The sequence below is a fragment of the Euprymna scolopes genome, chromosome 6 (assembly GCF_053919585.1).
Source record: "Euprymna scolopes isolate OS-2025 chromosome 6, ASM5391958v1, whole genome shotgun sequence".
Classification (NCBI taxonomy): domain Eukaryota; kingdom Metazoa; phylum Mollusca; class Cephalopoda; order Sepiida; family Sepiolidae; genus Euprymna; species Euprymna scolopes.
The window spans coordinates 84,495,690-84,521,395 of NC_136487.1; the positions used below are offsets into that span (position 1 = coordinate 84,495,690).

The following is a 25,706-nucleotide window of genomic DNA, read 5'->3' on the forward strand; positions in this document are numbered from 1 at the left end:
TATATATATATATATATATATATAGCTTGTCCATCTCAAAGATCTTAAAACATTTTCAACTGCTGCAAAACTAATACCTATGGACTGAACTCTTTGCAGCAATGTTTTTATAAAACCATGCAGTGGATGGTATTGGCTTGTTCATCAATTATTGAGATTTTGGGACAACCTGGCCGAGGATCATTTTTTTGTCTTCCGCAAGGCACTTACTGTAGGAAGGGAAAAGGGAGTCCTCAAAAAATATTTCTACCATGTTCTCATGGATTTCTTTGGACGTCATATCTTTCTTTTGTAAACAGTTTGATTGTTCGGGCTATGGTTTTGTATCTAGTAACGATTTTAAATAATTACTCAAATAATGCAAGGGAGATAACTAATGACTCAAATAATGGAGAGATAACGACTATTTTAACCTGCAAAGATTTATTTCCCCTAATTTTTTTTGGATCTTATAGAAAAAGTATATATAAAAATTAGCTTAAATATTAAAATAAATAAATGAATATAAAAATAAAATTGTTTGTGGACTGACATTTTGTGGTAACTGAAATGCAAATTTACAATATATATAACATAATACATCTTGAGTTTATTTCATCACAATTTTAACAATTTTATAAGGAATATATACTTAAAAAGTATACAACTTTATATTCACTCCATATATATATATATAACTCGATGTGAAAGAGAAGTTAGAGAATCTACACAAAATTGAAGTGTATTCTTGTGTAAAATTTACCAGGGAAGATGATAAAAGTATTTAGAAATCTTTGTGCATCTTTAAGAGGGTTATGAACTCATTTAAAACTCAAATATAGTCTTTATATATATATATATATATATATGTATATAAACTTAAAATATGTTTTAAATTATATTTATAGAAATTAGAAAGCCAAATAACAATGGGGTTTTCTCCAAAATAAATGATTTATTTTTCTTAAAGAATAAACAGGCTTTCAACTTTTAGAAAAGTTTTCATCGGGTTCTGACTTTTTTTGTAAATCTTTTTCTTTTTTTTTTTTCTCAGAGATATAAAATCCCTTGTGAATCTCTGTGAGGGGTGTTGATATGTTTTAAATTTTCTGGGGGAAAATGATGGGAATAGACCTCAAATCTCTGTTACCTTCTATGTGCCTAATATCTACCTGCCCCCCCCCCCACCTCTAAGTGACCCATTAAGACATAACCTCCTTAAAACTTTAAATATATATATATATATATGTGTATATATATATCCAACTTTCTACTACATCAAAGGGAATGAATGGAGAGGCAATAAAAACAAAGAAAATAATATAATACTATGAACATAGTGAAAAAGTACATAGTAGTGATACTCATTCAATCATGGGCAACGTCGGGTCTTCCTACTGATATATATATAGGATTTTAGATTTGTATGACTAAGTTTCCTTCCGCTTATTTTTTTTTTTTTAATGTATTTTTATTCCTATATAATTTTATATGCTAACTAACATATCACAGAATAATTCTCCAGAGTAAGATTTACATAGTATTATTTTACTTATCATTTATTTGCTTAGATATATTAATATTTTCTTAATTTATGTATTAGTATAAATAGAAACTGGATTATGTCTACATTTTGCTATTACAAAGTGGTATTTTCCATTGGAGAGCTATGAATTTAATAGCTGTCCTGTGTTTAAATCTCTGAAACAGCTGATGATCCCTGTTTTCTATTTAACATTTTAAGTTAGTGTTTTTTTTTTTTTTTTTTTTTTTTTTTTACCTAGTTGAATTCTCTTTTGTAATTGTGAATTGTCCAGCAATAAGTCAACTTATGCAAATGCTAATTCTGCAATATATTGAACATGGTTAGTATCCATACGAATTTAAATTGCATTTTTTTTTTATCTTGGTATATATTTTTTTATGAAATACGCAAGTCTTCTTTAGACTATATAAATGACATTAAATGATCTGCATGAACATAACAGAATATTTCATGAGTTATTTGATTTTATAGCATCAATTATTTTATTTTTATTAACAGTTTGTTCGTGAATTTTTGTATCATTCGCTCTTGTTTTTGAAAAATTGTAATTGGAAAGAAAGCGTCTGTCAGGGACTAAGCACCATCTTGGAAGAAAGTGTGATGGATTGCAGACAATCAAATTTACCGATTGGTCTCAAGCTGCATTTGATAGACATTTTCTTGACAGAATTGAAAAAGGTGGCTGATGACAAAGTAAGTAATATTTTATCTGATTTTTTATTTTATTTTTTTTTTAAATTTTTATCTTAGATCTTCTAATTTTTAAATAGGACTAAAACATTTTTAAGATCCTGCATTTTTGACTCCCTGAAAGACAAGCCTGATGACGTTAGAGGGAATTTTAATCTGGACATTGTAGAGAGCGGTGTGCAGGAGACTTCAATTATGTGGCCACATTGAAAGAATGGATGAAAGTTTTTGGGTTAGTAGATGTAAAACAATTGAGGTAACAGGGTCAGCCTACAAGGAAAGGCGAAGAAAAATATGGGTTGATAAGGATTGACTTGAGAGAAAGAATGATAAAGACCTGGCCAGAGATTGATTAGTTTGGAAGTCAATTTCTAAAAGCAATCATATGCCACCATGTAAAACATGGTAAACAAAATATTCATGAAGGGGAAGAGTTAGATTACTTGTTTCATCAAAGAATGACTTCCTGTCTCCTTCACCCATGTCTGCATGCAGTGTTAATTTTGACTTTAATTGAAACTGATTGGAATTGTTTAGTGGTCCTGTATCCTAAAAAAAAAATTGAAAAATTCACCTGTGAACATAACTCATCCTAAGACTAACTTAAATGTAAATTTTATTTTTTTTATTTTATTTATACAAAATTAAAGCTTAAATAATATGCTGCGTCTTTGGTTAGGAAATATATCTTGATTTTAGCTTTTATAAACCATTGACTAATCCCATTCTTAAGATTCTAAATTATGCCGATTCATAAAGAAAATTTTTATTTTTTTTTATTTTTAGCTCAGTCCAGACATGGCAGTCGTTTTATTATCACCCTTTTTGAATATTCTTCCTAATGTTAAAAAGTAAGTATTATTTTTTTTTTTTTTGTCTTCATATGTTTACTTTAACCTTTTCTGTAAAACCAACTTTTGAATGCCACCAGAGTCTCTGCAAACACCCATTTTCGAAGGACAGAGGCTGCCTGAAAAATTTGCATTAAAACATTACATGTTGTCATTTAGTGGGGGTCGGGGCGTATGGACAAAATCACAGGCATTTTTTTACATAGCTCTATAGTCAGAACAAATTCATTGCTTTAGAAATCTAACTGGAACCTCAAAATGTCCTGAGATTACAGATGAGAGAAAAAAAAAATTAGGAATACTATATAGTTTTTCTAGTCAGATATAATTTTTTTTTGTATATCTGTCATAATATATATATAGAATAACCACATGTAACTTTTGAATTTTTTATGTCTTGTTATAAAATGGAAAGTTTCAATTGGCACAAAAGGTAGGAAGAGTTGTTTTAAAAACATAAGTCTTATCTGTAAGTTCAATTCCTATACATGGCAGCATATTGTCATTTTCTCTTCAATCCTGTTCATAAATAAATTTTAAAAAACTTACCTAAGAAATTTTTAAAAATATATATTTTCAATGGGTGTTTGATTTGTTCATAAAAAGAAAAAAAAAACATTGTTTTTTGGGTTCACTTTAGTATTGTTAGAAGTGTCCTATCTGGACATATTTCACCTTTTATGTAATTATATCTAAGCTTTCTCTGAAATAAACAAAAAAGATGTTAATGATATTTCCTTCATCTTGTTTTTCAGCGATAATGTTATGAAGAAACTTATGTCAATGTTATTTGAAGCTGGTGGAGGCAACGACTGTTTAACAGATAGAAAAATTTCTCATTCTGGATCCTGTGGTTTTATCGAACGTGATCCTACTCGAGTTAAATCAAGCAATTTAGAGGTAAGTATTTTTTTTTTTTTCTTTTATGCTTTGACATATCAACTCTTTTGGGGTATTGAACATAAGTATAACCTATAGTTAGAAAGGTCAATCCAGGGGGACTCTACAATCGCTAGATAATCAGTTATTTATAATATTTACTTGCTTTGTAATTAACAGTTCAACTCCTTAATTAAATCATATCTTGTTATTTTCTTATGTACCACATGAAAAGAATTAGAAAAATCTCCATTCCAGAAATTATAGGAGGAACTGAACTCCTGAAAAAGAATTTTAAAAAATTACCTGGCAAATAAATCCAGTGAACCAAGTGTAAAAGAGATACAAACAATTATGCTTAAAGGGGCAGTTATAATCTTAAAAAGATCTCTCAGTTCGTGTGTCTGAAATAGTGGGTGGAAAACAAAATGATAAGCAAATTGAAAAAGAAAAATCAAGGAAGACACTTATTTAAGCCTATAGCATAATTATTTCTTAATAGTTTAATATGCGTTTGCTCAGCTTCAATGTTGCCATTGAAATGCAAATTCTATGCTCTAAATCGCTTTGCTGATGTACCATCTGCTAAATTTGTCACCATCTCCATTCCTATAGCAGAACCATTTTCCTGAATGGTCACTTGTTTGACCTTTTAAGATTCCCCCCCCCCATCTACACTACATCCAGTTTATGACTTATATACAAATATGTTTATGAGGTGATTACATGGGTGTCACCGCTTATCAAGGCCCAGAGGCCACTCGAGGATAAGGTTTAATAGGTATACATTAGTCATTGTGATTTTAGCATAGTAAACAGTGGGAATTTTGTAACTTGGATTACTTAGGGAGACGGTTCAATTAGAACTTGTTCACATTGGACTTCTTTTTTTTTTTTTTTTTTTCACATGCAGTTAACAATTAGATTTCAATGTTCAAGGATTCAGTTTCAAACTTGTTTAAAATTCATATCAAAATGGAGAAAATTCATTTTTTAAAATACAAAAGAATAAAAATCAGTGGAATGTTATATAAACTGAACACAACCAGTTTTAAGTTGCTCAGAATATGATTGATTTCAGAAATATTGAGTTCATCTGAAGTACATTTGCCAATTTGCCTCAAATGGTTGGCCACCATCACAATACTGACATCAAGTGCCTTAGACATTTGTCTGACACTGAAAGCAATTGTTGATCACATCAATCTTTCATTATATAAATTTACTAATATATAACACTAAAAGTAATTATTTCAGTTAAATAAAATATTGATTAAAAATGTGTAATTCAGAGGATGGGCATGATTTTTCTGAATACTTGGATTCCTATGTAGTTTATGGAATTACTTTTCAGTAAGAAGAGAAAATTACAAAATTCATTTACTGCAATTTTTAAAAAATTCTAATGAAATTGTAGATTCTAAACTTTTACCTGTTTAAAATCTTTAGATAATTTTTTAATACATTCTTCCTAATACAAAGGGTTAGTTTTTGTTTTATTGTTTTTAGTTTAAATTAATACTTTTGTCTCAAATAAGGAAATTATATAAAATTTGATTTATGGTGATTGAGACATTATTATTATTTGGAATGTTTTTTTTTGTTTGTTTGGTTTTTTTTTCATGTCTTTTTATATATATATTTTTTTTCATGTTTTTTTTTTTCATTTTCTAATGCAGAATGATTAAATTGTATCACTTGTTTTAAACAGAAAAATATGGAAATGAAAAAAAATCTTTCCTTTTTAAATATTTATCTTGAAAGTGGATCTGGGCTTTACTTTCGGCAGTCTCACAACTCTTGCTTCCTTTATCTTGTCCTTTAGTTCTCACATTCCATAAGTGATGTCTCTGACAAAGGAGAAAGAATTGCTGTTTTCTGGATCCGAATTTATCCATCTTAACACTTATTATTGGCTAGTTTTTGATCATAAAGTGATATTTATTTATTTTAGTTCCTTATATAAAATGATTTCATGCTTTGTCTGGAGCAATTTCCATAAAAAATTGATTTTGTGATTATAAATTACTTGTTTGGATGAATATTATGATATAATATGAGTATTGGCAATTTTGACATATTTAAAAGAATTTGAACTTTTTGTAATTCATACAGAGGTGTTAAAGAAAATGTTTTGTTTTTCACATGTTTTTTAATGTTGCCTGTGAAAAACTAAAGAGAATTATTTCCCTACAAATGTCTATTTCCTTTCCATTATTTTATCAAAATATTTTGTTCTTATTTAACTTAATGTTAATATTTTGAGTAATTATCAAAACAATATATTTTAATGTGTTGTTTTACATCTATTTTCATGGTTCAATCTCAGGCAATAATCAGTATGCAGATTTATATATATATATTTACATATTTTATGCTTGAAAGACTTTTGCTGACTGATCTACTGCTATTTTTTTTTTTTTTGTTTGTTTAATAATGTATATAAGTAATATTTTACAAAGGAGTCCAAATAAAAAAAACTGAAAATGATTGTCATGTCCCAAATAAGGAAATCTCTTTTGACCTTGTGATTTTTTTTAAGCTCCTTACATGAAGTTGCTTGATGCCTTGTCTAGACCGATTTCCGTATGTATGTTATATATATATATATATAGTTTACCAAATTGTCCAATAAAGAGATGAGATGGACAAATCTATAGGTTTTATTCAATTTCATTAGAATACATTAGTCAAATTTAATGTTCAATTTTTGAATAACGAATGAATAGAGGCAAAGTAAGAATATAATTATAAAGTAAACCAAAGGCAATCCTTTTCAAATTTACTCTATTTGTTATGAACAAAATAGATTTTCTTTATGTAAATTTGAAATATTCAACATCTCTGGTTATTTTTGTTTAGCTATCTACTTATGTTTTATAAGTAAAAAAATACAATTAATTCAAGTGATATGAAAAGCGATTATGTATCAAACGAGGAAATCTTATAAAGCTTTATTAAATTTGGAGTTTAACTTTTCTGACTCTGATGATTAAATTTACAAATAATGATTTATTTTAAAGAATTTTCTATTTTAGGGGAAATTAATTTGTTTAGCCCAGACGACTGTTAATATTTAAAAAAAAAAAAAAAAAAAATCAGCAAGGGTAGATAACTCCTATTTTTAGCTAAAAAATATAACCGTTGTCTACCTTACAATTAAAAAAATTTGTTTTTTTTCGATGTAAATTTAAAAATGTGCAAACAAATAAAAAAAAAAAATTCATTTCATCTCAGGCAACATCAAGTAGGTACAGCTAGTATTCACATATTTTTATGCATTAAATATTTTTTTACTGTTAACGGGTCTTTTTATGTATGTATTCGGAAATTTGAAAAGACCTTCAAAAAAAGCGGTGAAAATGTTTGTGTCCCAAATGAGGAAATCTTCTAAACCTTGATTTAATTCTGAGAGTTTAACTTTTCTGACTCTGATGGGACATTAACTGAAAATTAAATGTGATCATTTAGTTTGAAGAATTTTCTTTTGGAATATTATCATATAATGTCTAATATATATGACAAAAAGATGTGTGTGTGTCATCACATTCGGCGATCAGTTTTTGATGGTTACTCAATCAACAAATTTCTTCAAATGTTTTAACCTGGTTTAAATGGTTATTTTTTTCCTCTTATAATTTAAGGAATAACCTGTTATTTTCAAATTTGAGCTTATGTAAAAATGATATGCTTAAACTGAAACAAGGTTTGGCATTTACATAGTCATTATATTTCCTTTATTTTGAGACAAGTGAAAACATTTTTGCTAATTATGGGAATTCTAGCTGTTTTACTGATTGATTCTTATCAAAATCGTCATCAAATTTTATCTTTTTGTCATAACTCTTCCCTTTAATGGTGAATGATTATCATGCATTTTTTATTACTGAATCATTCAAATAAATTATATGGTGAAAATGAAGAATATTGCCCTCCTCTCTATTTTTCTTATTTTCGTCTTTATCTCAATTTTTTCAATGGATTATTATTGAATGGACACTAGTCTACCAGATTATCAAAAAAAAAAAAAAAAAAATTAAAACAGTCAATATTTAAATATTTGTAGGAGTACTCAGTTTCTAAGGCAATGTTCCAGTAAATTGGTCATCCATTTCAGAACAAATCAACATTTTCAGGCATAATTTTGCAAATTTAGTGTATTTTATGCAGTTTAGCCTCCCTTTTAATTTTAATTTTTTTAAGATTATTTTAAAAAGCAAAGTTTAAAAAAAAGGCTAAATTTGCAAAATTTGGCCAAAAACATAGTTTTTCTAAAATGGATGATCACTTTACTAAAAAGTTACATTAGAAACTGAGCACACCTTTTAAGTATTAACTATTTCATTTTTCCATTAGATAATAAACTGCTGAAAAAGAAATGGGGGGGGGTGCAAGATTATTCAGGCCACTATCTATATATATATATATATATATATATATATATATAGTCATTAATAATTACTTTGTTTCTAGGTCTCCTCCCAGAACAAGGTTGATACCTTCTCTAATCTATATTTCACCTGTTTGTTTAAATGTATGTATGTCTTGCAAAAACTTTCGACAGAGGCGACAGATTTTCATGAGATCAGTATCATTTTGGAATTCGACCCTTCGGACAACAAATATAAAAAAATTGGCTAAAAACATTAATTCTTTTACCCTCAACTTGGCACTTTTCTACAGGGAGGAGTAGCAAAAATCGTTCCTGCATGATACCTTGTCTAGACCGATAAACACGCATGCGCAAAAAAGGTTCTTTTTTGAATTAGTTTAAATATTAAAAATAAAACTAATTTCGCTCATGCGGTCATAGACCAGTTATTATAGTAGCAGAGTCATTATCTTAAGATTTCACATTTGAGCCAGGATATCAGATATGTATATATTTTTTTTTATTTCCGATTTAAGTTTTAATACAGAAACTGTTATTTGTCCTTTTTCATTCGATTTTATATTTTTCCATCACATTCGATATTTTTTTTTGTTTTTGTTTTTCCAATTTTTTAAAGAAGTCATAACATCGTTCGCTTATACTTTATTTTGCATTATGTTCGCTGGTTTTTTCCCCCGATTTAAAAAAAAGTTATATTTAAACAGGGTTATTAGTAGGAGTTGAAGTTTAGGTACTGTCCAATGAAAGTTGGCTTTCTGTATACAAATGACATAAACCCCTAACCAGTGCGGGTTATCAGCACATATAGGAACAATAATTTATTATGTTTTTCCATCATGAACTGTATAGTTGAACTGATCGAGTTCACATGATCTAGTAATGTTTGAACATCTTCGTGATGGGGCCAGAGTATGAATGTGTCATCTACATATCACAACCACATTATTGGCTTTAGTGCTGTTGATCCTAATGCCATTTCCTCAATGTATTCCATATATAGGGACAATGGTGATCCCATCACCAGACCCTCTTCCTGTCAATATATATCTGATCCCATCACGAAGTATATAGTTTCTACACAAAAGGTCAACATCTCCATTATATTGTCACTTGGGAAGCAAGTGCGTTCTTTCAGTGAGGCATCCGATGTCAGCTTATCCCGTACCACTGTCAGTCTCATCAGTGGATACTTTCGTGAATAGACACTACATCTAGACTCACCATCTGGTTGGAATGAATGGGAGCATTGTTTATCATTTTCATGAAGTGAGCTGAGTTTTTGACGTATGATGGAGATTTGCTGATGATTGGGGTGATTATATCTACTAGGAATCAGCTCAGTGGACGGCATGCTGAACCTTGAGCACTGATAATGGGTCTAAATAGAATACCATCCTTGTGAATCTTAGGGAGGCCATATAGGTGTGGTTTTGCATGTGGTATAAGGTCTTTGTTCTTACTGAGGATCTGTCAGCTTCCTTTCTGTTTTCAAAGTTGGATTCTTTTTCACTTTACAGTAGCCACCAGATTCTATTAAATTTGCCAATTTCTTGGAATATTCTGCTCTATCCATGACCACTGTAACATTTGCCTTTGTCATCTGGTAGTATTATGATATCACTGTCATTGCACAGGGACTTGATAGCCAATACTTTTTCCTGTGAGAAGTTCGGTTATGGAGGCTTTGAATTCTCAAGTGCTTGTCGCACTTTCCACCTTAGTTCATCTCCTTGTGCTTTGGGTTTAATCAAGGCTGCCTCCTCTATTGGAAACATTGAAAATGAAATGTGAAAATCACGCTCAAGATGAGAACAGTAGTCCGATGAATTCAAATAATACGAAATCTGTGGCAAAACAAAAATATCACATTCTAAAATCACGTAAATTGATCAAATAGTTTTATTTTTAAATAAGAAAATGAAAGTTTATAAGTGTCTGAGGAGTGACTGGTCTCATCCACCATTTTGAAAATAATTTTCTTTATAAAAAATAAAGTTACTCAATTAAATTGATGTGGTTTTTGATATTTTCATTTTGTTACAGGTATGTACATCATACAGATTTCTTCTTTATCTTGTTTAATATGGGTAAATTCTGGACAAGAACATACTTTTTTTTTTTTTTTTAACAAAGCAATGAAGTTCCCTCCTTGTTCACTAAAAGCAAGCCAATAAAATACTGTTTTTTGTTTTGAGCAATGTGCTGTATTAATCGAGACAAACTGACAAATCAAAAAAAAAAATTTTTTGTTTAGGTTTTAAGCTATCAATTAAATTGCTAATTTGATCAAATAATTCTAGATTTTTAACCAGTGAAACTATTGATGGCATTTGTTTCAGGATTATAAGTCTTGAGATATCAAAGGCATTTGATAGGGTTTGCCACAAAGATTTTCTCAAAGCGTATTAGCTATGGAATATCTGGAAATGTTCTCTCCATCATCAAATCCTTTCCCTCTGATAGGTCTATAAAAGTAGTTGTTGACAAGCTAAACTGTAAAACATACAGCAGCAATGGCAATTTATCTGAAGGGTCTCTTCTTCTGGCCATAACCCTTTTCTTGATCTTCATATTCTTAAGGATTTGTTGACCTCCATACAGGCAATGCAACTATTTTTGGCAAACAAAATTCCTCGGTAAGCTACATACAAGTGTCTAAAAAAAAAAAAAAAAAAAAAAAAATAGATCCTTCCTTAAAGAAAAGTACATGATTTATCTCTCATAAAAAAAAAAAAATTGGTCAACTATCCTAAAATGCTGGAATGGTCTCGAAATGGTGAATTATGTTACATGAAATTTATGTAAAATCAACCCCCCAGTCTAAATTCTAAAATTGTTTCTATCTTGTTCCTATCAAGTCTTCAGAATGTTCACGCATCATTTCCTTTAGCTCTATCATTAACCCAAAGTCAGAGTAGCAACCTTCTCACCCTCTCATAATTGCACAAAGACCCTCTTAAAACCACACATAATCATTTTTAGAAAAAAGGAAAAAAGGGCGCACAGGATTTATCTCTTATAGAGAAAAAAAAAAAAAAAAAATGGTTAACTGCCCTAAAACACTAGGATGGTTCAAAATGGGGAATCATTTTACATTAAATTCTAAAATAATATTTGTTTATTTTTCATTAAAGTTTTTCAAGGTGTTCTCACGTAATTGCCTACAAAAATAAAATCACATTTTGGAGAGGTGGGGATTAAACAGAAAGTATTCATTCCCAATAATACCAAAGAAATATTGTAATATATTAATTTTTAAACAGTCCTAGATTTCGATTTCAGCTATTTGTACATAAAATGCATTACAATTCAACTTTTGAGTTCTTTAACTTCTTTTCTTTTAATGGATACATGGCATTTTTAAGGAATTGCAGCATATTTATGTGCATTTACTGCAGATTATTTGGAAACCATTAATTTCTGGAGATTTTCTGTAGCATATTCTAATTCCTAGCAAAAAATGCACTTATCTGGTAAATTTCATTGCCTAATCTTGTTTTAACAGATATAACATTTTTACTGACAAGGTAGTGTAAAAAATGTGACAAAACACTTAATATTTTCAACTGATAAGTACGTCCATAAGTTTTCATCTTATTTTATCTCGTATTTCGTATGTAGCTTAATATTAATAAACGCCTAACTTTTTTTTCTATTCTAACATTTCATTTTTGAGTGGATATATTAACATATGCTTAGATATTCATAGTTTAATGCTTGAAGATTGCTATTTTTAATAAACCAATAGAAAAGTACTTTAATAGAATGTGCTTTGATGAACTCATAGGACTTGTGCCTCTGCCTCAACATACATGCTCCTGACTTAATCCAACAAGCAGCAAAATCCCGCCCCTTCATTGTGGAGATCCTTAGATGCCGAAAAGCCTTCTACTTTAATAGTTTCTTCCCTCAGACTGCTAGACTTTGGAATCCCTCTTTGTTTCTTACTTCCCTGACTGTACTAACATGCAGAAGTTTGAATGAAATGTGATGATATCTCCCTACTCAAACCCTCACATAGTCCCCTGCAGACATGATCCCGATTAGTAACTCTTTACGTCTAAATGGTAATATGCCTTGTTAGGAGTGCAACACACACACACACACACATATATATGAATTTTCTTTGTTTTATATTATAGCTAGATACAAATGTTTGTTTGTATAAAGATTTTAAAAAAAGAAAAAAATATTCATCATATCCCAAATGAGGAAATAATCTGAATCTTGATTAAATTTTGAGAGTATAACTTTTCTGACTCTGATGGGATATTATCTAAAAATTAAATCTGTTGGTCTTCTAATGAGCTGAATGAAAACATCCTGGTAAATATGTTTATTCCTAATTGTGTATTAGTGCACAAAACAATTGTCAAGTTGAATTTAATTATTTTGAAATTCGGCAAAAAGAAAAAAATGAATAAAGACTTGGTCATTGGAATTTAACATGAAATTGTTTACTTACACATATATATAGAGTAGACAATTGACCTTGTGCTTACTTTTGACATCCTCATAACAGCTCCTTACATCAAGTGGCATCATGTCTTGTTAGGAATGAGTTCCATTAAACTTCTCAATAGAAAGATGAAATGGTCAAATATATAGATTTTATTGAATTTCACCAGAATATATTTAATGTTCATGTTTTGAATAAGGACTATTTTAGAAGCCAAGTTAGGACATAATTATAAAGGCAATTTTTCAGGAATATACTTTATTCATTATATACAAAAGGGGGTTTTGTAGTGTAGCCATAAAACATTTGATACCTCTTAGATTATTTTGGTTCATATTTAAACTATCTATTTATAAACATAAGTGTTAGACAAAAAAATTTGATTTTTAAATTGATCAGGTGTTAATGTCTCAAATGAGGAAATCTTGTAAACCTTGATTAAATTCTGAGAGTTTAACTTTTCTGACTCTGATGGGACATAATCTGGGAGTTAAATTTACAAATCATTTATTTTTAATAATTTTTTTCTTTCTTGAAAACAACAAAATCTTTAATACCATTTGCTTAATTTAGGATAATTGTTACTCTTTAAAACTAGTAGGACCCGTTAACCAGCGTTACCCGGTGGGAGCATGCCCCATCTCCTCTTGAAGAAAAATTAAAGTACAGTTGTTGTTGTTGTTGTTGTCCAACACCCAAACCTCATGTTAAGAACTGCTTTCGGAATAGACACCCCCAACCTACACATGTTAAGAACGGCTTTCGGAATGGTCACCGGCAACACTCTATGTTAAGAACGGCTTTCAGAATAGACACCCCATTTTGGTAGTGGGGGTGACTGTCCAAATATTTGCCACAAATTAAACGTTGATAAGTGCTGTCAGGATCCCCACGCGCAAATACTATGAACAAAGAAATTTGGGGGTTGCAGTTTCGGTCGGATATAATTAGATTTGTTCAAAAGTACTTATATCCGCCAAATATAAATGAGATGTTTTGTAATCAGCATAGTGGAAAACCTAGAAAAGTCATCATTTTAAAGTAAAGTGTCCAAGGTAAAGATTTATCTTGAAAAAAAAATTTTTTTAAATTGGTCTGTAATCAAACAGCCTCCCCCTCTTAAAAGCAATGAAGTCCAGTTGTTGTTGTTATTGTTGCTCAAACCTCCACCTCCTCATGTTAAGAAAGGCTTTCTGAACGGACACCCCCCAACCTCCTCTCTCACCCGCATCATTCCCATATTAAGAATGGCTCTTGGAATAGACACCCCTATCTTGTGAATGAGGAATAGGGGAGTAGGGGGTCAGAATATTTGCTTCATATTTAACCTTTATAATCGCTGTCAGGATCCCAAGGCAGCAAAAGGGGAAAAAGTCTCTATGCTAAAGAAAAGTGTGTCTCTAATTTGTCTATAACAACACATGCATACGATATTGGATCATCAACTGAATTCTAAGCGGCAATGTAGGAAACAAAGTGTACAGTGGTAACCGTAAATAAAAATGTTATGTGTTTTTTTTTTGTTTTTTTTAGCGGTATATGTGCGATGTTGATGTGTGCATAGGTATCGAAAAAAATGCTAATAAAGAAAAATGTATGAAGGAAACTGCCCGTTATAAAACAAAGCAAAAAAAAAGAAATAGCACCGTTGTTGGTTTCTTCAGTATAATCATAAGCAAAGAAAGAAAAAAAAACAATGATATCCATAAATTGTATGTATTTTGTTTCACAGATTTTTTTTTTTTTTTTTTTTTATAGATGGGACGATTGCATGTAATTGTGAGGGTATAAGTATGTAACTTTATGATTATGAGCATTTAATAATTTCGTATTTGGTTTGATATTCATAAAACTATTGTTTCATGTAAAGAGAGCAGCCATATTTGTAAAGGTCTAACATGTTCGTTTTTTTGTAAGAAGGTGTTTATTCTGGAATAATAGATTGTTATCAACCAATGAGAATAACTTGCATGTTAGTAAAGAGAAATTATTTTTTTGAATCAGGAAGTGGAAAGGTAATTGTATGCCTATGAGTGTATGATCCAGTTAAGGATTCCAGGGCAGTATAGCTATGTGTATATATCTTCCCAGTCTTGACTGGGGCGTGAGAGGACTTTAGATTTAGAGGAAAAAATAGGAACTACTATTGGTGATCATGATGTTTTCCTAGGATATAATGTACGATTTTATTATAATGAATAAATGTATAAAATGGCATTCTAAGGTTACGCAAGATGGTGGATAATAGTTTAGACATAATCAATTTGTATGTGGCATCTGTTATTGCAAACTTGGGGTAATTTGGTCCAGAGGAGAATTACTGCAATCAAAATATTATATATAGAGATAAAAAAAAAAAAAAAAAAATCTGAAATATTCCCATGAATTAATTACGAGTTTAATTATTCATTTTATCTAAAGTGTATTCTATTCATTATGTCGAACTTATAAATCAAAGGATTTATACGCTGTAAGAAAAAAAAGTATGAATGTTGACAGTGCAAAAAATAAATCTGTCTTCAATATATTTTTTTTTATTCATATTGAAGCTATTAACGAAATTTTATAAGAAATGCTTCAGAAGAGAGGAAGTAAAGAGTGGTTATGTCCTGAATGAGGAAATCTTCTAAACCTTGATTAAATTCTGAAAGTTTAACTTTTCTGACTCTGATGGGACATAAACTGAAAATTAAATTTTAATGTAATCCTTTATTTTGAATAGTTTTTTTTAGGGAAATGAATTAATCTAAACCAGATTACTGTTAATATGAAAACATTTTTAAATTACTTAAAAAAAAAAAAAATAAAAAAAAAAAATAGCAAGGGTAGATAACTCCTATTTTTGACTGAAAAATATAACCGTTGTCTACCTTACAACTAAAATTTTTTTTTTCTGTGTAGATTTAAAAATGTGCAAACAAATAAAAAGAAAATTTACTTCATTGCATCCTGGACAGTAGGTACAGCTAGTATTCACATATTTTTATGCCCGAAATACTTTTTTTCTATGAATGGATTTTTTTAATGTACAAATATGTATTCGGAAATTTGAAAAGACCTTAAAAGAAGAGGGTGAAAATGATTGTCGTGTCTCAAATGAGGAAATCTTGTAAATCTTGATCAAATTCTGAGAGTTTAACTTTTCTGACTCTGATGGGACATCATCTAAAAATTAAACTTACAAATAATCATTTATTTTGAAGAATTTTCTTTTTATGGAAATTAGTCCTGCCCAGACAACCGTTAACATACACCATTTTAAAATTGCTTAAGAAGAAAAAAAAAATCAGAAAGAATGAATAACTCTTATTCTTAATTTTAATGTATAAAGGTTACAACTCCCAATTTTTTTTTTCTATACAAGATTCTTGTTGTAAAATTGAAATATTCAATACATCTTTGATTATCTTTGTCCATATTTAAGCTGTTTACAGATAAGTATTATACTAAAAAAAAAAAAATTCAAGCAGAGTAAGAAGTGATTTATGTCCCAAATGAGGAAATCTCATGAACCTTGATTACATTCTGAGAGTTTAACTTTTCTGACTCTGATGGGATATAATCTCCAAATTAAATTTAAACACGTGATAATTTATTTGAAAGAATTTTCTGACTTCCTACATAGTTGACTTTTAGGAGAAACTGTCTGTCTGGGGCGGAAAAAGTGAACAAAATGAACACACCTCTTTTAAAAACACTAATTACCTGAAATAGATGCTGAATTGGCTTTACATATGCAGGTTTGGTTTGAAAACTATAATGGTAAATGAAATAGGTGAGAAATCGTTTTAGTTTATTATAAAGATGTGTGTGTGTGTATCAGGTTGACAAGAAAGTTCTTTTGGTTTTTACCTTTTAAATTCTGATGAACCTATCTTGACTAAACAAAAATCTTTTGATCAAAATAAGCACCATCAGAATTAGCACACTTTTGCCAATGCAAAACAAGTGTATTCATGCCAGTAATGTAAAAATTTTGTGTTCTGGTGGCGATGAAGTCGCTGAAGGCGTTTTTGATATCACTTAGGTTTTTTTAAGCCTGTCTCACTCAGAAAGCTGTTGAGATGCATGAAAAAATGGTAGTCAGTAGGTGGGAGGTCTAGAGAGTTTGACAGATGAGGCAGTTTCGTAGCCCAATTCGTTAAACTTCTGCAGGGTTGGTTTAGCAATGTGCGGCCAGGCATTGTCATGGAGGAGAATTGGGCCTTTTCTGTTGACCAATGCTGGGTGTTGTTGTCAAAGTTATTGATGCATTTCATCCATTTGTTGTCATACATAATAGTTTTGCCTACATTTAATCAACTGTAATGGATGAGACAGGTTGCAAACCACTAAACAGTCAGCAACTTGGTGCAACTCTGGCTTTGGGAAGTGTTGTGGAGCTTCATCGGCGTTTAACCACTGAGCTGAGCATTGCCCCTTGTTGTAAAGAATCCACTTTTCATTGCAAGTCACAACTCTGTTGAGAAACGGGTCGTTTTTGTTGCATAAAAGAAGGGAAAATGACACTTCAAAATGACATTTCTTTTGGTTGTCATTCAATTTGTGAGGCACCCATTTGTTAAGTTTTTTGTCTTTCCAATCTCTCTCAGTTGGTTGGAAATCATCATATACATTATGTCTGATTCAGAAGCAAGTTCTTGAACGTTTGTGCATGGATTGGCTTCGTCTAAGACTCTTAATTGATCGTTGTCAACATCTGATGGCCGACCACTTCACTCATAATCTTCAAGACTCTCGTTGCTGGCACAAAATTTCTTAAATCACCATTGTACTGTGCATTCAGTAGTGGTTCCTGGGCCAAATGCTTCATTGATATCACAAGCTGTTTCAGCAGCTCTTTGGCCTAGCTTGAATTGAAATGAGAAAATTATGTATTTTTGCTTTTTTTTCTATTTTTTACTCAACATTCTGAAAAGAAGACAATTGTTTTAAAACGATTGTAATTTAAATGATTAGATAGAGCAAAATCGTTCTTTTAAACGATATATAAAGTAAGAGTATTATAATGAAAACTTGTTTGGAAATAAGTCATTTGAAATCAAAATTTTAAATTCCTCAAGAACCTTCTGTCAACCTAATATATAACCTGATGATTCCCTATTGGGATGTAATGCAGAAGCCTCTAACTTAATTGCCATAAATATATTTTCATAACTTGTAACTACATAACCATGAATATCAGTAACATTAAGATTTCAAAATGCCACATGTGAAGGTGATCGAATTGAATCCTTTTACATTTTAAATGTACATATCTATATATATATATATATATATATATATATATATTATATAAGGGTCATTCCAAAAGTAATTTTTTTTTTTTTTTTTCTGAACTTAAAAAGTTGAGTTACAAAGACAGAGGTAGTACCATTAAAATGAATGATCTTTGTGCTCCAGAATTTATTTTTCTACATAGTCACCACCATTCTCAATGCACTTTTGCCAGAAATTCAATGACATATCTGTTTCTTATGCATGTCCATGACAGGGGTTGCCTTTTTTTTAGTCTTACACCATCTATATCTGAAATAGAGAGATTAAACTTTAAGGTCATGAATACATAAGTTAAGTCATCATAACAATGCAATTTACAATCACCTTTGATCCATTCAGGTAGAATAAAAAATAGGAGGCATTACTTTTGGAATGACCCTTGTGTATAATAAATTAAAGACTAGGTTTACCATTTGATTGTATCTGTTCATTATGCATTCAACCGTTTTTCCCACTCCTGCAAATCAGATTCCACAGTCACAATTTTAATGTCTTCAATTTTTATACTGTTCTAAAATTTTTATCCCCCCACCCCCACCCCATTGACTCCTGGACTATTTACTTCTGATGAGAAAAGTAAAAATTTTGAAACTCCATAGATACGGAATAACCTCTATTGTGTTGCATGTCTCTGAACATTTAATGATGCAATCATGCAAATTTTTTTTTATCTGCCATCACTCAATTTTCTTTGTTAAATGCTCTATTTAGAATATTGAGCATCCTCTTCAAGATAGAATTTATTTGATAATTCTTATATTTTCAAATTCTTTTTTCTTATATTACTAGCAAGGGTGGGCGCCCGACCTTGTAAAATATGCTTAAATATATATTCATGTAGATTTCGTATTTATTATTACAGAACCAAATTTTTTATTGAATATTATTTTGTACCTAATATATAGTACCGATTTCAAAAGTAAAAAAAGACTTGTGTGCCATCAGGTAGAATCAAAACCAACACATTTAGTGGTCTAGCTATATTCCCTACTGTTTGAGCTAACCCAACAAACAAAAGAAAGTTATAAAAATTAAACCACTTTTACCTGTGTGCAAACTAATACAAATATCTCAGCAAGTTGAAATGGACATTTTGCATTTCAACTTGCCGATAAATGTCTGTGTGCGTTATTCATCCATCCAAACAAAGATTTTACTCCTTATAAACCATTCTGGGTGTATGATTAGTATTTCTTGTTAATTTAAGTGTTATGTGACCAATAGTTTAAGAGTTTATCGGTTAAATATTTACACACAGATACATACCCATACATCTACTGTTTTATTTATACAGATATGTTAAAATATTGGGGAAACAATTTTTAGTACATTTTTAGATGGTGATTATTCTGAACAAAATATAAAAATGGATTTTAGAAAAATTCACACAGAATTCTCAATTATATAGACTGTAGAAAATGTAAGGTTCTACTGTTGCCAATTTTCAAGAGAACAAGCAACTTGATTGCTCATCCTCAATAAACAATAGTAATTTATTTACTGAAACAAGTTGTTGGAACACATCAAGAATCTAATTTGTAAGTGTAATTATTTTAAATAATGATTTTTAGATTACAAATTCTATATTGAGTTTTCAGATGCATTATGTTTGAAAAATGATTGCCATGTCCCAAATGAGGAAATCTTGTAAACCTTGATTAAAATCTGAGAGTTTAACTTTTCTGACTCTGATGGGACATTAAGTGAAAATTAAAGTTACAAATCATTTATTTTGAAGAATTTTCATTTTTGAAAAGTATGGAAGTGAAGTAGACTAAAGAATTGCTTATAAAATAAAATTAATGATTTTTTTATACTTATTTGTTTTGTTTTTAACATTGCAGAAGATCAGAGATTCATTTTAAAAACAAATGAATTTCTTTAGGTTTATACTTTTATCTCAAATGAGGAAACTATATAGAAACTAGAATCCTTGTGAAAGTATTAACTTTTCTGACTCTGAAACTTTTTTTTTTGTTACTAGAAAAAGAAAAAATTCTGTTTTATTATAAGATTTTCACAGAACGAAACTGCATTAGAGATAGTATTGCTTTAAAACAAAAAAATATGCTTTTCCAGAATTTCCCCCATGTTAAAAAAAATGAAAATAAAGAAAAATTTGTTTGATGTACATACCTGTAACAAAGAAAATATTGTACCTAAAAAATAATGTAAAGTGATCAAGTAGCTTTATTTTTAAATAAGAAAATCAAAGTTTATGTTGAAACTAAAAAATATTTAATAAATAATAATTATATTAAAATAAAATGAATAAATAAATAAATGAAATTAATAAATAAATGAAATAACATGAATAATAATAATAAAAATAATAAAATTAAAATAATTTAGAAGAACACAGCAGAAATTCCACACTTTCTTTAATGTAAATATTTTTGCCATTTAATATATTTTTAAATAAATAAAACAAGTGTGTTCATTTTTAATTTGTCTATATATTGTAAAAATGTTATTAATGTTAAGATAATTTACTTAGAATCATAACAATTCAATATATTGAAATAAAAAGAATGCAAAGAATTTGTGAAACTGTTTAAATCGAGCGACAGGCATAATTTTTATTTATGATGGGTTATTAGATTTTAGAACAATTCATTTTGAAATGGCTGTAATTTTAATTTTTTGACAAACAGCGATGTTGGCTATTTCTTGGTTATTTTCTTGCATTTTATCTCTGTCAATTAGACAATCTCGCTTTTTTTTTTTTTTTGTGGGTGTGAACAGTAGCATATGTATGAACATAAACTGTCTTAGCATATTATGTAAATACTTTTTGATAATCTTGTTAGTTGTTTCATAGATAATGAAGAAAATACTTCAGTAATGTCATAATCATGCCTGCCCTCCAGTAATGCACCAATGTTGTATGATTGCCAGACCTGTTATAAATATTGCCTTGAATGTATTAACAGCCTGAAGTTGTTTTTATTTGCTGTATTTCTTTATTTTTTAGTTTAACACAGAGCTTCTTCTTGAGCGATTGATAGAAAAAGGTTCCACACCAAAATGTCCATCTAAAAATCGAAGCCAAATCTACAAATTAGTCAAAAGGTATTTTAAACTCATTTATTTTAGAGATTTGTTAAAAAAAAATTAAGGCATTTACTGTCACTGGTTGTTAAAACTGAGTTCTTTATATTTAATCTTGGAATTTGCAACATGGGAATGAATATTTGTTTTATTAATATTTTTCATTTTTTTTTTTTTTTTTTTTTTTTTTTTCCTTTAAAAAAATGGAAAATATTAAATAATTAACAATTTAAAATCGTAATAAATGTTGATAACTATGTTTGTAACAGGGATCGTACAGACTTGAAAAGTCTTTGAATTTTGCCTTGAAGTGGCCTTAATTTTATTATTTCCTTAAAAAATCCTTGAAAATATGGAAAATGTTTTGAAAATATTTTGAAAAGGCCTTGAAAATTGTACTATTTATGCCCAGTAAAAATTTGTGTCGAAATATTAAACATAAAATCAGAATAAATACTATTAAACTATTTATTAATAAAAATACCATGTAAATATTTTTTTAAATATTGAAACTAAAATCAAAGTACATTGTTCTGAAATTACATAGTATTGTGGATACAAGAGTTACATCCCTTTATCACAAAACCACCTTGGGTGGTTTCGTGATAAATATTGAAATCTCCGTCTATTTTTGTTCCTATTTATAATTTAATTTTATAATTGAAGAGGGGAGGAGTAGTGGTGACTGCCATGAATAAAATTACCGCTCCCTCTAAAAAATGCTTTCCTTGCACAGACAGGACTCTCCAATGTCCCCCCCCCCTCTTCTCAAAAAAAGAAATTGTGATAATTTAAAATTAGGCTGGCCATGCCAAAAGATAAATGGACAAGACAGCAGCCATCTTGGTTGGAAATTAAAAGCCATAAATACTTACAATTTGAGATGAAATAAAAAGCATTTAAAACTACTAAAAAAAAACAATAAAAAAAATGAAGGTAGGTTGCAAAGTAACTGTTATTGGCTATGGTAACAATTATTTGTTTTTATATTTGATTTTTTACCACTTTTCGAATTGCTGTGGATTGTAAAACAAATCCTAAATTTTATTTCGGAAACTTGAATTTTGTCTGGAGAAGGCTTTAAAAAAACTTTGAAAAGCCTTGAAAATGGACATTGAAAATCTGTACAAACCCTGTTTAAATATATATTTATTTATTTCAGTTGACACTATAAATATTATTAGATCTTCCATCAATACCTTTGATTTTACAGAAATACTGGAAACTCAACCTGGAAGCATTTGGTATCTTTAGCTCTGCATGCTGAGTTTCCAGTTAACATGTGTTCTTGCACAAATAATTGGGCACTCCATTTATTTCTCTTATTAAAAAATATGTGTATGTATATAATCCTAAATAATACTAATAACTCAAGTAAAATTCTGGTTTTCAGCCTAGGAAGCTTGACATAATCACACTGACATATCAATTCTCATTAGATCATGGAAGTTAAGCAACATTGAACCTAGCCAGTACCAGATGGGTGACCATTTGAGAATATTAGGTGCTCTATGTATTCAAGTAAGCAGGTATGTATAATAGGTTAGGGAGATGAATGCCCCTACCTTGCATAGTTCCAGGTCATCTATTGGCAAGGTGTAACATTTAGCCTCCCTCTCATATTCTGGAGGATACCATACACTGGGTAGATAAAGTTCTGTAGCCATGATGGAGTCAGTACACCTAGGAAAGGAGAGCTCTGTTGAAGAACAAAACTGGATACACGGGGCTTGTTGTCCCTGTATGGCAATCTTCTAGTGATGTCAAACAAAACATTTGGTTCCAATTTGTCATGAGTCAGTTTAGCCTCACTACTTCCATACCATCATGAGAATGCTCACATCTGTGCACAATCTGATCGAACTAGAAATAGTAAAACATGAAATAGGAATGATAACCTCGAACCAAAGTACTTGAATAATTATGTCTCTGAATAAAAGTGGTGCAATAATATTGTGGAGACTGTTGTTTGTGCTAGACTTCCGTAGAATTGAAATGTCACAAACTCTGACAAGAGTTTTAGTGATAGACGGTTAAAACCAGATATATTCTGAAACTACTGAAGAATACAACTATGAAATTTGGATTATTTGGACTACTGTCCTCATCTTGATTGTTGACCTTCTATGTAGAAATTATATATTTTGTGATGAGATCTGATATATATCAGCAAAAATGTCTGGCGATGAGATCACCATTATCCTCAGTACTGGCCAATGTATACATGGAATAATTTGAGGAAATGGCATTAGCATCAACACCACTAAAGTCAACAATGTGATTGCGATATGTAGATTACACATTCGTACTTCGACCGCATTAGAAAGGTGTTCAAACATTACTGGACCATGTGAATCAATACAGTTCAGTGGTTTGGTTTCAAAGGTTGTCACAACCAAGGGTAGTAGTGAGGACAAACTCCCTCTCCCTAAAAAATGCCCTCATGGAGTGCATCTCAAATAGCCTCTGACAACCCAGTCCACCTTATGGCCTTCTCATGTGGCTTAGCTACTAAACCTGGCGAAACTGTTTCTACTAACTGGGAGAAGAGGTTAGGGCAGTTCACTGGTGCTTTAAAACCAGTCACTTCGGGCAGGTGGAGCTCGTCAACTTTGGATGGTAGCTCACGTAGAAGACAATTCTGATTCAAAATCTCTACTGCATTGCGGGATTACACCATCAGGGGAAAGGCTAAAGGAGTAAACCCCAACAAAAAATCCATATGCAGACTCTCTAAGGCGGCTTGACTTTATATTGTCATCACCGGCAACTCTTGCGGCACAGTTAGAGCTAAGCTGTATCAATTCTTGTCTTTCCCTTTGATCCTCTAGTTTCGCAGAGGGGGAAGGGTTGAAGAGTGCTGCTGCATGGATAACAGCTATCCTCCCATATCATTCTGCCCAGGCTATATAGCTCCACTGCTACACCATTGTCTCCCGAGGCGGACAGTTGCCAACAACAGTTCATGATGGAAAAGAAACCTAATAAATTATAGTTCCTAGATATGCTGGTAACTCGCACTAGTCAGGGGTTTATGTCATTTGTAGACTGAAAGTCAATATTCACAGGACAATATCTTATCTTTAACTCCCATCATCCGTTGCCTTAACAGCAATATATATCAAGAAGAGATGGACAGTAGTCCGAATAATCCAAATTATCCTCTAAAAAAAAACTTAAACATACGATAGTGAAATTTTGACTGAGCTTGCTAGTGTATATGTAAATGAGAAATGTATGCAAGTGAGGCAACTTTAGGTTGTGCACCATGCAGATTGCTTGGTATGTTTTTAGAAAAACTTTTGTTTATGAGGCTATTCTTCTGTTGATAAACTTCAATTTTCTATCGACTATAACTTCTAAGACAAAATGCATTTTTAGTGCCCCCTCTCTTCAGCATTAATCTTTATTTTGTTAATATTTTGTTAATATTGCTCATTTATTTAATTTTTATTTTCTTTTTAACACTCAGAATTCGCTACATCAAAGTGCATCCACAAAAACCAATCAAATTGATTAAAGAAAATGAAATTAGTACCAATGATGTGGAAGTGACAGCCAGAGAAATTAATGCAGCTGTTAAAAGGCTTGTAAAAAATAAGGAAAGCTTACTCGATAAAGTACCCACACGCGCAGAATATAAACGTAAGTATGCAATTTTTTTAAAATTGATTTTTACAAATTCACTAAATGATTTTCTGAAGAATTTGAAAGAAAAAAAATATTTAAGTTATTCATTTTGTTTAAATGCAAAAACTCAAAAATAATAAAACTAGAATATTTTCACTTTTAGATTAAAATATTTGGTTCTTGTCCAGAATTTAGCTTATATTAAAAAAAAACAAAAAAAAAACTGATGTATGTATCTGTAACGGAATGAAAATATATTCCAAAAATCATGTAAATTGATCGAGCAGTTTTATTTTTAATTAAAACAGTCAAATTTTATGAGTAATAGAAGAGTGACTGTTTCTCGTCATCTTGACAATAATCAAATATGCAAAAAAATAATTACATGTAATTACATAGAAATGCTGTAAATAAGAAACAAGGGAAATAACAATACAAATTTGGGAAATTTTTATTGTAAAGTCTAAAAATTCCCATTAATTGCTTAAAAATGATTTTCTTTATTGGAATATGCTATTTTCATTTCATCATACAGATTTTTCTTTATTTTTGTTTCTTAATATAGAGGGAATTTTGGACAAGAACCAAATATTTTTTTAAAAGTTTTTTCTTTTTTGTGATTTTTATGAGGTAAAACCTGCTTATGCCCACTCTTTGAGCGTTGTTCATATATATAGTACCTGGGTATGTCAATTTCCATCTTTATATAGCTTTTACTGCTTTATAGATCATATTAGGGGAAAAAATGTTTCAAATTTTGCAGATAAAAAAAATTCAGCTATTTTGAGAGAGTAAGTAACTACGATGAATGTATTTACTTATTCTCTTTATCAGACAAAAAATGTTTTTAAGCAAAAATTATTTGCTTTGAACTAATGGTAAATATCCTTTGTCTCTAAAGAAAAAAGGGTCAATTAGTTTTTAAAAAGTGTTCATGTCATATTTTTA

At 30.1% G+C, this 25,706-nt stretch overlaps 1 protein-coding gene across 3 annotated transcripts in view; it reads left to right on the top strand.

Annotated features, from left to right (window-relative positions):
- LOC145277748 (uncharacterized) overlaps positions 1–25,706 on the top strand; it is an 81,476-nt gene that overhangs the window by 32,589 nt on the left and 23,181 nt on the right. For all 3 annotated transcript variants that reach the window (XR_013868200.1, XM_080129465.1, XM_080129464.1), the window contains exons 4-8: positions 2,024–2,218; positions 3,002–3,066; positions 3,822–3,966; positions 21,052–21,149; positions 24,601–24,773. Coding sequence is in view for 2 of the 3 variants with exons in the window: in XM_080129465.1 (XP_079985591.1) it covers positions 2,024–2,218; positions 3,002–3,066; positions 3,822–3,966; positions 21,052–21,149; positions 24,601–24,773 (676 nt within the window). In the remaining variant the exon portion in view is untranslated. The remainder of the gene's footprint in view (positions 1–2,023; positions 2,219–3,001; positions 3,067–3,821; positions 3,967–21,051; positions 21,150–24,600; positions 24,774–25,706) is intronic.